Below are 14,071 nucleotides of genomic sequence, written 5' to 3' on the forward strand. Positions count from 1 at the left end.
GAATCTGGCCATTTCCCAAAAATGCATCTTACATGGCGGCTCACTTGTTCTGCAATCACGCTATTAAGACAGATACAAACCTATTCCTAAAACAGCCTTTGCAAATGGAAAGGAATGTGGAATTTGGGTCAAGGCAAGAATACATGGGGAACTGAACAGAACCAGAAAAGATTAAGTTACACACTAGGCTTCAGCAGCATCACCTGCCACTGATGGGGTAGATGCACAATCTAGTAGTCTGGTTAGATTCCCAGTTGCTATTGAAAGATCAGGTAGAAGCTATGGCCTGGTCACCTCCCCCCAACACACCTTTTAAAATCTACATATAACCAAGATGTGGCACCTGTTTCTTTCAGAGGTGGACAGATCTTGCAACTATCATGCATGATTGTCACCTCCAGATCAGATCATTGCAATATACGCTACATGGCGCTACATCTTAAAATCTGTCTAGAAAGTGAAGCTGGTGCAGAATGCTGCAGCTCATTAGTTACAGGGTACATGATCTGAGCGCACAGAACCAGCGCTTTTGGACCTACACAGGCGACCACTTCTTTACTGGATAGAATGTAAGGTGTTTGTTTTGATGTATAAAGCCCTAAATGGCCTGACATCCCTTTATCTGAAAGACCATCTCTCCCCATGTTATACAGCCACAGCTGTACAGCCAATCAGTGGAAGCCCCACTCATAACAGAGGGTACGTCCAGACTACCCACCGTATCGGCGGGTAGTGATCGATTTATCTGGGATCGATATATCACGTCTCGTTAAGATGTGATATATCGATCCCCAAACGCGCTCCCCGGCGACTCCGGAACTCCACCAGAGCGAGTGGCGGTAGCGGAGTCGACGGGGGAGCCGCGGCCGTCGATCCCGTGCCGTGAGGACCCAAGGTAAATCAATCTAAGATACTTCGACTTCAGCTACGCTATTCACGTAGCTGAAGTTGAGTATCTTAGATCAATCCCCCCCAGTGTAGACCAGCCCAGAGAGGAGTAAGTGGCAGGATGTTCTCCAAGAGGGTGTCTCTACTTTAGAACTTGCTCTCCCCTTCATCTGAAACTGACCTTCTTTATCAGCCTCAGTAATACACTGCAACGCACATTTGTTTTTCCTAAGTGGAGAAAGACTGGGTGGACTCTTGGATTAGACTGAATTTTTTTTCATAGACTGAAATATGTTTCTATCTGCTGGGTTAATTTGAGTTAGTTATTGGGTGAAGGAAAGTTCCTGGAATTGTTTGCTCCATTATAAAATACAAATAAAACAAAGTGCCTAGAGTAAATGATACTCTTTTGCAGAACATGTATACAGTGAAAGTAAATAAAGAAATCTAGATACAGGGGCCTGTGGATACTGGTTGGAGGGCCATTGCTGAAGAGGGATGACAGGTGCAGGAGCTCAGTTGGTGCCTGAGTAGCATTTTGGGCAGTGCCACTTCATGAAACTGAGGATTAGCTCCACAGCCTCTTAAAGCACCATTTCTCCACTCCCAGAGTGGAGCATTGGACAGGACAGAGCAGAAGTAGTCCAGGGAGTGGTCTAGAGAATGAGTCAGGATAGAAGGAACAAGGTGGCAGGTTTAGAAATACTTGGAAAACAAACCCTTAGCAGACTACAGAGTATCCAAGAACACCACAGAGAAATGAGAAAATGCGGTGGTTCGCCTTCTATATAGCAGTGTTTTCTACTTCTGCTTTTCCCAATGCACCCCACTGGAGGACTGCTCCCCTCCCCACCCCACACACACATTGATCTAACTTGGGATGTTTGTTATAGTAAAAGAACCACAATTGACCATGTAGTATTTTTATCATCAATGCAATGACTTTCAATGCCAAGTTATTATGCTGAAGTTTCTTTTAAAAAAAAGTAACTTGGAAAAAATAACTTGAGTAGTTGGTTTGAATGGATCCCTTTCACCAAGCTGCAGCCTGTATGCATTCAGTAAATGAATAAATTAAAGAAAGAGCATCATCTGTTCATTTTCCCATTATTGAAGCAATGGCCATAAATTTCATGCAGCATCATACAGAGAAGCAAACAGTTTGATGGAAATAAAACACTGCCAAAGTAGCAAAGAAAGTCTAGGCTCCTCACCTCCACTCGTTTAATATCCTCTTCCAGAACGCTTAGCTCTTTCTGGATCTGCTCCAGTTGCTGTAGATGAAAGAATAAAGGAAATCTAAACCAATTTGTACTGGCACCACCATAGACATCAAGTAATGGACTTAATTTATGATGCTTTAACTAAATTAGCAAACACATCATTTCAGATAGACACTATGCACAAAAGTGTACACATTACCTAGATGAGCAAGCAAACAGACTACATTAAATTAAACTTATGGTTGTGAAATAAAAACAGTACAAGCAAGATTATGTTCTTCAAAAGTAGTCACAAAAGGCTCCAGATTATTAAAGTGTACTTTTCTAAACACCTTCCTTACAAGGATCTAGCAGTTCTTTACAAATAATTGTGGCTTGAAACCTCCTGAGAGCCACAGGGATCACATGACCTTAAATAAAATGCAGACCTAACGAAAAAGCAACTCTTCAAAATCCTTTATCCAAAGAATAATTAGTACTTACTTTTCTTAAAAATATGCCAAGGATAACCATACACAGTTGAAATTACATTCTGCCTATCCGAAAAGTTTGCCATTACATTGCCAGAGCAGGGATCTGTCCAGGGCACCAATGTTAAGTCTCCATGACACTTTTAAGGGAGTGGCTTTGGACGTACATGTCATTGAAAGATGGAGACTTAATACTCTACCGCCCCCTAAAACCGTGCAGGTCTTCAGTAGCTATTCAGAGGAAAGAGCACCATCTACTCAATCACTAACAACTTCACATAATCACAGGATGCATAGGAGCTAAGTAGTTTGAAAATTGGGTAGTTTGAAGCTGGCTTCGCTAATAGGCTCTACTATAACTATACGTATTGGTAACAGAGAAAAGAAAAGCTTCACTGTAGATCTGGTTCCCCAAGACACACAGGACTAGCAGAGGACTTTACAGCAGGCAGCCTGGCAGTGCCAGCACTATTTCAGTGTCAGCTTAATTCACTAAGTTAAATGTCACTGATGACCAGCTTTGGGGTTGTGTTTTAAAAATTGTTACTAACTGGGCAGTTCCACTAAAGAGTGCCAAGATTTCTGGAAATGAAGTACAATGCATCTTTTTAAACATAGATATGTAGAAGCCTCTCAGGTCATCCAAACTCAAAGGCATCTGTATGGTTCATCATAAACGCCAATGCTGATCAGCAAACTACTCCCAGAAACACAGCAGCTTGAGTACTTGAGTTTGGTTCTTAAAGCAATAAAATACTTTGCAGAGAACAGGCTTCTCTAAAGTATCTGCCACTGAACATAGAGTCTAGTATGTTGACTCTGCTATAGGTAACTCACTAGCACAATCACATTAAGAATTAACTATTTAACATTTTATTGTCTTTGAAGAGAAAAGTCTTTTTAGAGAGGGAAAAGAAAAACAGGTATTGATTTTTAGAAGATTTCTCTTTCCCCAAAGTTAGGTGACACTGTGTTAATGCACTGATCTCACCCCTCTAAAGTTCTGGGCTCATTTATTTTGGTCACAAGTGCAGTTAGTTCAGGGATTTAAAACTAGACTGCAGATGATTTACAAAACCAGCACATGCAGCATTGTATAAGTGGCAGCATCAGCTTGAGAAAGCCATAACTAGAATATTAATGGACACTGTTGGTCTGGTTAGAGGTAAAGCTGTCTGTAGGGGAAGCTTACACAGCATGTGTCCTAGTTATGTTCAGCTCTAGCTGTCAGTGTCATTAATCCCTCACTTTCATAAACTCCATAAAAAAAATCACATTAAAACATTTCAAAAATGTAGCATGGAGATAAATATCAGGAAATTTGCTCTAAAATTATTACTACTCTACAATATATTGGCTTGCAGCCAGAGATTAGAAAATGGCAAAGAAACAAGTGGCAGGTGTTGCAGTCATCTGGAAAAAAAAGTGGGCTCCGTTATATGTACCTAACAACACAGACTTGTTAGTTTCCAACTGCTATTAACTGTTGCATAAACCTTGAAATGGGAGATCTGGGACTTCCTTTACTATCTATCTGTAGAAGGACAAATCTTTTAAAGAAAGCATAGGCTTATCAGACAGTTGTTTTTACATTCACTACTAAGGGCTTGTCTGCACTGGCACTTTATAGCGCTGCAACTTTCTCGCTCGGAGTGTGAAAAAACACACCCCTGAGCGCTGCAGTTTCAGTGCTGTAAAGTGCCAGTGTAGACAGGTCACTAGCACTGGGAGCTATTCGCCTCCTGGAGGTGGTATTTTTAGCGCTTTAACATTGGTAGTGAAGACGTGCCCTAAGTAAGGATTGGTCTCATCCTACTCCCTGGAGAGTTCATATTGCTAAAAACAAACCATACTATTTAACACAAGTGACAGTCTTTGGAATAGCAGTAGGCATTTCAGGCGAGGACAGCCATATTGGGAGAGCTTTGTAAGAGCCCAGAGACTGTAAGAAGAGGGGTGTGGTGAGTCAAGACTGAGGTGTACTAAAGTCGGGTGGTGCTGCTATAATGTTTAAGCGGCAGATAGTAGTATTAGTCTCATTTTTGTGAGTACTAAGTCTATGCACAAACATTTTAAAAGAAACAAGTTACCACAAACTTATTCAGCCAACTAAACTAAGTAGCTGAACATTCAAACAGATCAATTTAGATGTCATCTTGTGCCATGACATGTCTAAAGAACTGTTTTCAACATGAATATTTTATATGGTTTAGCTTTAGTCTAACAAAAACCGTTAAGTCAGTTTGTTTTCATTTTGATTACACTCTTCAATGGATAATTGAATTATGCTTTTCATCCATTGTAGGATGTTTTAGGGCCAGGTAGTTCTTATCTGATCATTTCTTTTCTCTGAATAGATAGCCTCACTATTCATAGTATTCCCTTCCACCCCCACTTTTCTTGTGCAGACTTAAAGCAAGTCAGACTTGTCATCACTGGGACAGTAATTGGCTCTACCCATCTTGGAATAGAGCCAGTAAAAATAGTTTCAGAGCTGTACTATACTACATTTCTGTTACAATGTGTGTACACCCTAATAATCCTATACCCCACTGAAAGCATCTTCTATAGAGCTAAAAAGGACCAATGTGATCAGGACTAATTAGAGGGGAAATTTTCAATCCAGTGGGCCTTAAAAAAAGTTAACCTAGCTATACAGAGACCATACTACAGACATTCCCCGGGTTACGCAAACCCGACTTATGCAAATCCGCATTTACAGAAAATGTTCTGTAAATTCCATAAGCTAGAAAGTTATTTTTGTGTGTGTTTGTTTTTGGCGTAATGGTCGGGTATAGCGTCCGTACCTACAACCAGGTCCATTATTCTTAGTCTAGGACTAATTAGCAGTGAAACCCCCAAGTCAGAAAACAAAGATTGTATGGACTTTGTGTAGTGCACACCAGCTTAAAAGAGTCTCTACATCCAGTTTATAACATCTGATGAATGCATGAACTTAATACCAAGTAACTGTCTTGCAAATGTGTAAAACACAAACATTTTCTATAAGCTTCTTTGATACAGAATTTCACCCACCTGGCAATGGAGAACTTTGATATCTTGGCTTCCTTCTATTACAGAATAATAGAGGGTGAAAGACATGTGATTTCCTAAAACATTTAATCCTTTTGAAGTTAAGTTCTTTGCCTCTCCACAATGTGCCGTAATGTTTCCTTTCAGTGAACAGGGTAAGGATAACAGAATGGAAAGACAACTTTATCTTTAAAGCAAGTCCCTAATTTGAGTAAAATGTGCACTAATGAAATGCCACTGAGAGCTTCAGTCACCATAAAGAGAAATAATATAGCAACAGGGTGAAGTGCTTCAAATGGAAGCTTTATAATAAACATCCAAAGTTGAGTTTTTAGGGGGCCACTGAGAAACTCATTGAGGATTAATAAGGATGCCACCCTCATAAATCACTTGCTCTGTGGATGGTTAATTTACTTTTGTTTGTCCATGTCTTCCTTTTGCAGAAACAGAAAAGTGTACATTTGTGCAGGGAATTTTCCTAGGTCTGAAAGTGAATATCATGTGTTTAGTTCTAGGGCATGGGGAAGATACAGGGCATGGAGCAGAGCTAAATTGCATAACATTCTGACAAAAGTCATGATCTGCTGACAAGAGCTGAAATTAGAATTGGTTCTAGGGCCTCTGGCAAAACTGAATTTTCAGTTTAGCTGTGTGACGTTGCACCCCATAATGCTTTATAGAAATATGCTCATGAGTGTAAATGACATAACTGGAATATGTTTTATGCTAGATATGCCATGTAACATATCTTTGTAAAGGTTATGATCTACTGAATATATTCATCTTATTTGTATGCATGTATCATTTTTATATCTGAAGTTATGAGCGTTGGCTCTATGCTTGTATTTAAAGTGTTTGCTGTAGGAAGCACATAGAGCAGATTTGGTCAACAGTGTGAAGGGATTATTCAAGTAATTGGGAGTACTTAACTAGCAATGAACTTTGGGAGACACCAATCCACATCTGAGCTTTCCTGGGAACGTTCAAACTAACATGTAAACAATGGCGTCGGCCTGCAAAAAGCTGAATCATTCACACACATGTGACTTGCCCAGGTGGCTACAGACTCCATCTTGTTGTGATTTTGCACAGGAGAACAAAGGGATTTCCGCCCACAAGAGAAAGAATATAAAAGGCCCTGGAAACACCCTCCATTTTGTCTTCAGCAGGCCAAAGAGATGCTTGAAAGAAACCGGAACAAAGGACAGTAACTACTGGGGTGTGATTGCTGGACCCAGACTAGGAATGAGTCTAGTCTGTGAAAGAAGCTTATTGGAACATCTCTGAGGGAGAGATTTACCTGCATTTAGTTTCCTACTGTATTAGGATTAGATTTGCGTGGTTGTTTTATTTTGCTTGGTAATTTACTTTGTTCTGTCTGTTATTACTTGGAACCACTTAAATTAGAGTGACCAGATGTCCCGATTTTATAGGGACAGTCCTGATTTTTGGGGTCTTTTTCTTATATAGGCTCCTATTACCCCCCACCCCCGTCCCGATTTTTCACATTTGCTGTTTGGTAACTCTAACTTAAATCCTACTTTCTATACTTAATAAAATCACCTTTTGCTTATTAATTAACCAAGGGCAAGTAATTAATACCTGGGGGAGCAAACAGCTGTGCATCTCTCTCTATCAGTGTTATAGAGGGTGAACAATTTATGAGTTTACCCCGTATAAGCTTTATACAGAGTAAAACGGATTTATTTGGGGTTTGGACCCCATTGGGAACTGGATGTCTGGGTGCTAGAGACAGGAGCACTTCTTAAGCTGTTTTCAGTTAAGTCTGCAGCTTGTGGGGGATGTGGTTCAAACCTGGATCTATGTTTGTAGCAGGCTAGCATGTCTGGCTTAACAAGACAGGGTGCTGAAGTCCCAAGCTACCAGGGAAAACAGACTCAGAGGTCATCTCAGCACATCAGGTGGCAGTCCCAAGGGTGTCTCTGTGACCCAACCTGTCACAAGCTGGACCTAAGGCAGCCCACATTTCTAGCAACCTCTAGGAAAGAACGAATCCAGAATGACAAAAATCAAGAACTGTGCTGGATTAAATCCCTTGAATAGAAGTGCAAGTCTCTCTGATATCAGATCAAGGGCTGCTGCTTCATTACAAAAAAAAATTATCTCCGTGATTTAAGTGTTAATCTGGCTGCAAAATTCCATGGCCAACTGTGCCTGAGGACAAGGACAGCCATAGCCACTGACATAGCCACACAGACATATGAGACCCTCAAGAAATATCTTGCAAGTTCTTGAGCTTTCCCAACAGTCAAAGTCTCAAATAAAGGCAGCAGGATAGTGTGCCTTCCTCCTAAATTGATCCTTTCAGAGGGTGCTGACATAACTAAAGAACAAAGGTGAAATCATATGTGGTAAGAAGAGACAACTTTCTTGTTCTTCCAGGGAAGAGACACTGGGTAGTGAAAGATCAAACCACTGAAGGAAAGCAAAATCCCAGAGGAGAAGATAATTCTAGAGGGGTAGAACTGCATGTTGGGTAGTCACAGCAGAAAAGGAGACACAGAAGGATGCCTGCTGGGATTCAGGCCCTTCCCTTTGTGGATCCAGAGAATATCCAATTCTTGTTGGATATGAGAAAAGGAGTGGATCTGAAACAAAGGCATCTGCAGGAAAAGCAGGTCCCCCAAAGAGCCATTGGACCCGAGTGTGGATGGGGGTCCAGACTACTCCAAAGAACCCTCAAGACAGCTTTCTGTATAGCTTATTTGGGGAAAGCCAGTTCCACAACCCCTTCCACACAAAGGATCTGAGTACCTAGCATATAATTGGAAGCAATTTTTAACTGAATCTCTACTAGATTTAGAGGACCAATGCCCATCACGGGATGTATGTTCATCCTCATGCTTCCTACTGTTCTTGGATCCCCACAGTGTAGGCACTGTGTCCTTAGCCCTGGTCTATACTAAGAATTCTAGGGGGTGCCCCTACAACTACCCCATCCCTGTACGTGGACTTCTGCAAGGGAGTCTCACGCAACAGGGATGAGGATTTTGGGGACGAGGAAGATGAGGAGGTGGTTGAAGATAGCGCACAGCAGGCAAGCGGAGAAACCATGCTCCCCGACAGCCAGGAACTGTTTATCACCCTGGAGACATTACCCTCGCAACCCGGGCTCCCAGACCTTGAAGGCGGGGAAGGCACCTCTGGTGAGCATACCTTTGTAAATATAATACATGGTTTAAAAGCAAGCGTCTTTAATGATTAATTTGCCCTGAAGACTTGGGATGCATTCGCGGCCAGTAAAGCTACTGGAATGCAGTCAAGCAAGATCCGTTCTTTATCTCTCTGTGTTACCCTCAGGAGAGTGATGATATTCATGGTCACCTGGTTGAAATAGGGGAATTTTATTAAGGGGACATTCAGAGGTGGCCGTTCCTGCTGGGCTGTGTGCCTGTGGCTGAAAAGAAATCATCCCCGCTGTTAGCCACGTGGTGGGGGGGAGGGGTGAAGCGATCATCCCAGAGAATTGGGTGTGTGTGTGGGGGGGGTTAGTTGGATTTGTGCTTCATGTTAACCCAAAAACCACAGCCTCTCCTTTTAAATGGCCAACCCATTTTAAATGGTCAACCCAACTCTCCCTTTTTTTCCTCCCGCAGCTGCAAATGTTTCAACGCTCCCCCTATCATCTCCATCCCAGAGGCTAGCGCAGATAAGGCGGCGAAAAAAGCGCACTCGCGATAAATGTTCTCTGAGCTCATGCAGTCCTCCCGCACTGAAAGAGCCCAGCAGAATGCGTGGAGGCAGACAATGTCAGAGTCCAGGAAAGCACAAAATGAACGCGAGGACAGGAGGGATGCGCAAGAGGATAGATGGCTAGAGCAAGAGGAGCGGTGGCAGCAGTGTGATGAGAGGAGGCAGGATGCAATGCTGAGGCTACTGGAGGATCAAACTGATACGCTCCGGCGTATGGTTGAGGTGCAGGAAAGGCAGCAGGAGCACAGATTGCCGCTGCAGCCCCTGTGTAACCAACTTCCCTCCTCCCCAAGTTCCATAGCCTCCTCACCCAGACGCACAAGAACGCGGGGCGGGGGGCTCCGGGCACCCAACCACTCCACCCCAGAGGACTGCCCAAGCAACAGAAAGCTGGCATTCAATAAGTTTTGAAGTGCAGTGTGGCACTGTCCTGCCCTCCTTCAATACTCCACCCAGTGCTTCCCTCCTCCTCCACCCCTCCCAGGCTACCCTGGCAGTTATCCCCCTATTTCTTGGACTAATTAATAAAGATTGCATGAATTTGAAACAACAATGACTTTACTGCTTCTGCAAGCAGTGATCAAAGAGGGGAGGGCGGTTGGCTTACAGGAAAGTAGAGTGAACCAAGGGAGCAGGTTTACATCAAGGAGAAACAAACAGATCTTTCACACCGTAGCCTGGCCAGTCATGAAACTGGATTTCAAAGCTTCTCTGATGCGCAGCACGCCTTGCTGTGCTCTTCTAACCGCCCTGGTGTCGGGCTGCGTGTAATCAGCGGCCAGGCGATTTGCCTCAACCTGCCATCCCTCCATAAACGTCTCCCCTTTACTCTCTGATATTGTGGCGCGCACAGCAAGCAGTAATAACGATGGGAATATTGGTTTCGCCGAGGTGTAACCAAGTCAGTAAATTGCGCCAGCGCGCTTTTAAATGTCCAAATGCACATTCTACCACCATTCTGCACTTGCTCACCCTAGAATTGAACAGCTCCTGACTACTGTCCAGGGTGCCTGTGTATGGCTTCATGAGCCATGGCATTAAGGGGTAGGCTGGATCCCCAAGGATAACTATAGGCATTTCAACATCCCCAACGGTTACGTTCTGGTCTGGAAAGTAAGTCCCTTGCTGCAGCCGTTCAGACAGACCAGAGTTCCTGAAGATGCGAGCGTCATGTACTTTTCCTGGCCATCCCACGTTGATGTTGGTGAAACGTCCCTTGTCATCCACCAGTGCTTGTAGCACCATTGAAAAAATACGCCTTTCGGTTTATGTACTGGCTGCTTTGGTGCTCCGGTTCCAAGATAGGGATATGTGTTCCATCTATCGCTCCACCACAGTTAGGGAATCCCATTGCAGCAAAGCCATCCACTAGGACCTGCACATTTCCCAGAGTCACTACCCTTGATAGTAGCAGCTCAGTGATTGCGTTGGCTTCTTGGATCACAGCAGCCCCCACAGTAATTTGCCCACTCCAAATTGATTCCCAGCTGACCGGTAGCTGTCTGGCATTGCAAGCTTCCAGAGGGCTATCGCCACTCGCTTCTCAACTGTGAGGGCTGCTCTCATCTTGGTATTCTTGCGCTTCAGGGCAAGGGAAAGCAAGTCACAAAGTTCCATGAAAGTGCCCTTACGCATGCGAAACAGCCACTGGGAATCATCCCAGACCTGCAACACTATGCGGTCCCACCACTCTGCGCTTGTTTCCCGGGCCCAAAATTGGCGTTCCACAGCTATAATCTGTCCCATTAACAGCGTGATCTCCAAAGCGCTGGGGCCCGCGGTTTGAGAGAATTCTGTGTCCATGTCCATGTACTCATCACTCTCGTCGCCACGCTGCAGTCGCAGCCTCCTCCTCGCCTGGTTTTTCATGTTCTGGTTCAGCATAAACTCCACGATAATGCGCAAGGTGTTTACAATGTTCATGACTGCTGTCTTGAGCTGAGCAGGCTCCGTGCTTGCCGTGGTATAGCGTTTGCTGCCAGAGCAGGAGAGCAGAGTGGCAGCGGAAGTGGTCATTCGATGACGATGGTTTGCAGCCCTATTGTACCGTCTGCTGCCAGCAACACCCAGGACACAACAGCAGCGGCTGAGCTGAGCGGGCTGCACGCTTGCCGTGGCATAGCGTCTGTGCAGAAAAAAGGCATGAAACGATTGTCTGCCGTTGTTCTCACGGAGGGAGGGACGACTGACAACATGTACCCAAAACCACCCGCGACAATGTTTTTGCCCCATCAGGCAATGGGAGCTCAACCCAGAATTCCAATGGGTGGCAGAGACTGTGGGAATTGTGGGATAGCTACCCACAGTGCAACGCTCCGAAAGTCGACGCTAGCCTCGGTACTGTGGACGCACTCCGCCGACTTACAAAGCACAAATTTCAGATCTTTTCCTCTTTGGGATAAGTCTCTGGAGATCATTGGTCAGAAGAACCTGAGCAAGACAGACTGTTGATGTCTTCAATGTCCTGCTGTGGAACCTTTTGCCACATCCATTGTGGAAGAGCTTAGTTTGCAAAGAATTTTTGAGTCTCCTACATTTACTGGGAAATCCCATATGTTTTTGATATCACAACCTCTTATGTCATGTTATGAAGCCTTTGAACAACAAGTGAAAAGGAATGCAGAGCTTTTTGGAAGAAGACAGGCATATATCCCAATGGTCTTACTGTTGTTTTATCCTTACTTGTGAAGTTTGGAATCTAGAGGTTCCAGGCAGATATGCAGATAGTTGATGAATCTGGGGCACCCACTCAGGATAATTCACCTTTCTCTGCAGAGGAGTGGTTTCTCCCTGCCCCCCTAGTTGAAGTCCCCCAAGAAGGAGAAACTTTCCCTCTTTATTGATTTGTAGAGTGGTGTCAGGAACAAAGCCCTGAATTCAGGATCTTTTAAGCAGAAAGCAGAACTCTTGAGGGAGGAAAGACATCATGTGAATCATTAAGAATGTTAAGTTTCTCTTCAAAAAAAATCCTGTCTAACTTTGGTAAGGGAAAATGACTTTGGAGGCTCTTGGACAGAGCTAGGTGGAGAAGCAGTAGTAATGCTCCTTCAAGCTCAGCTAGGAAAAGTGAAGGGGGAGATCGCCTACAGTGAATAAATTCACTATTGCCTTTGCTTAGAGAGAAAGAGAAAGAATGGGAGAAGGGAGATGAAAGTAACACAACAGACTGCTCAAAAAAAAAATAGAACCACTGAAGGAAGGTTGCTAGGCACCACAGAATGAGGCTGGATGGTTAGCAATAACAGCAGCTGAGGCAAGGGCGGGGGGGGGGGGGGTGAGGGAGGGGAAGAAGAGTGGTACAGCTGTCCCAGAGAGTGAGAAGCCCCTACAGCTTTTTCTGCTCTGGGAAAGATACCAGAAAGCACCCTTGTAAGAAGTGGTGCTGTGACTGTACCAGTAGAAACTGAAGTGGCCGGAGATAAAGAGGAACTGGACAACATACAGAGGGAAACTCTCCCATATGACAAGAAAGGTTTGTTCCTCCCTCCATGAAGGACTGAGCGGATTGGCATTTCTTCTCCATCTTACCTTCATCACAGTCTTATCCTTTATTTCAGGGGTGGGCAAACTACAGCCCGTGGGCCGCATCCAGCCCACCAGCTGTTTTAATCTGGCCCTCAAGCTCCTGCTGGGGAGCGAGATCTTGGGCCGCTCCGCACAGCTCCCAGAAGCAGCGGCATGTCCCCTCTCCAGCTCCTATGCATAGGGGCAGCCAGGGAGCTCCGTTCGCACACTGCCCCCGCCCCAAGCGCCACCCCCGCAGCTCCCATTGGCCTGGAACTGTGGCCAATAGGAGCTGCAGGGGCAGTGCCCGCAGACAGGGCGGTGCGCAGCAGAGCCGCCTGGCCAGGACGGAGGGGGGACATGCCGCTGCTTCCGGGAGCTGCTTGAGGTAAGTGCTACCTGGAGCTTGAACCCTTGAACCACGCCCCAATGCCCCACCTCCCCATGCCCCAACCCCCTACTCCAGCGTTGATCCCCCTCCGAACCCCTCGGTCCCAGCCTGGAGCACCCTCCTGCACCCCAAACTCCTCAGCCCCAGCCCCAACCCAGAGCCTGCACCACCAGCTGGAGCCCACACTCCCCCACAAACCACAAACCCCTACTCCAGACCTGATCCCCCTCCCGCCTTCCGAACCCCTCGGTCTCAGCCTGGAGCACCCTCCTACACCACAAACCTCATCCCCAGCCCCACTCTGGAGCCTGTACCCCCAGCCAGAGCCCTCACCCCCTCCCACACCCCAACCCCAATTTTGTGAGCATTCATGGCCCACCATACAATTTCTATACTCAGATATGGCCCTCGGGCCAAAAAGTTTGCCCACCCCATTCTATTTTGTGGTCTCCCTGAGGGGGAAAATTGCTGCTAGCTGTGGAGGAGAAAATCCCTATGCTCTGCAAAAAAAACCAGGGATGCCCGCAAGTCTATGGGAACAGAACTGGCTGTATCCTGAAATGGGTGGAGCCAATCCTATCCCAATCTGGCTCTGCCTCCAAGTCAATGCAGCACAGAGAAAACCATAGTAGAAACAGTTAATATGAGACTTTAGTTTTGGTTCTATTAACAACATAACTGAGTACTATTATAAAAATTGTATTACAAAGGTATTGAACTCCAAGCACTATCAAAAGTACATGAGTCCAATAAGGTCCCTTTTAGTATGAGACAGCATCACCACTTTTTCATTTGAGCAAAAAAAACCTACCAAAACAAAGTGAGTCAGACACATGTATCAATGAATA

The 14,071-nt window shown here is 45.0% G+C and overlaps 1 protein-coding gene across 2 annotated transcripts in view; it reads right to left on the reverse strand.

Moving 5' to 3' along the window:
- Positions 1 to 14,071, reverse strand: part of LOC113407556 (E3 ubiquitin-protein ligase COP1) — a 204,436-nt gene that overhangs the window by 160,984 nt on the left and 29,381 nt on the right. For both annotated transcript variants that reach the window (XM_026656196.2, XM_026656197.2), the window contains exon 7: positions 2,103 to 2,162. In XM_026656196.2, the coding sequence (XP_026511981.1) occupies positions 2,103 to 2,162 (60 nt within the window). The remainder of the gene's footprint in view (positions 1 to 2,102; positions 2,163 to 14,071) is intronic.

The sequence above is a fragment of the Terrapene carolina genome, unplaced genomic scaffold, assembly GCF_002925995.2.
Source record: "Terrapene carolina triunguis isolate 2854851 unplaced genomic scaffold, T_m_triunguis-2.0 Scaffold212, whole genome shotgun sequence".
Lineage (NCBI taxonomy): Eukaryota > Metazoa > Chordata > Testudines > Emydidae > Terrapene > Terrapene triunguis.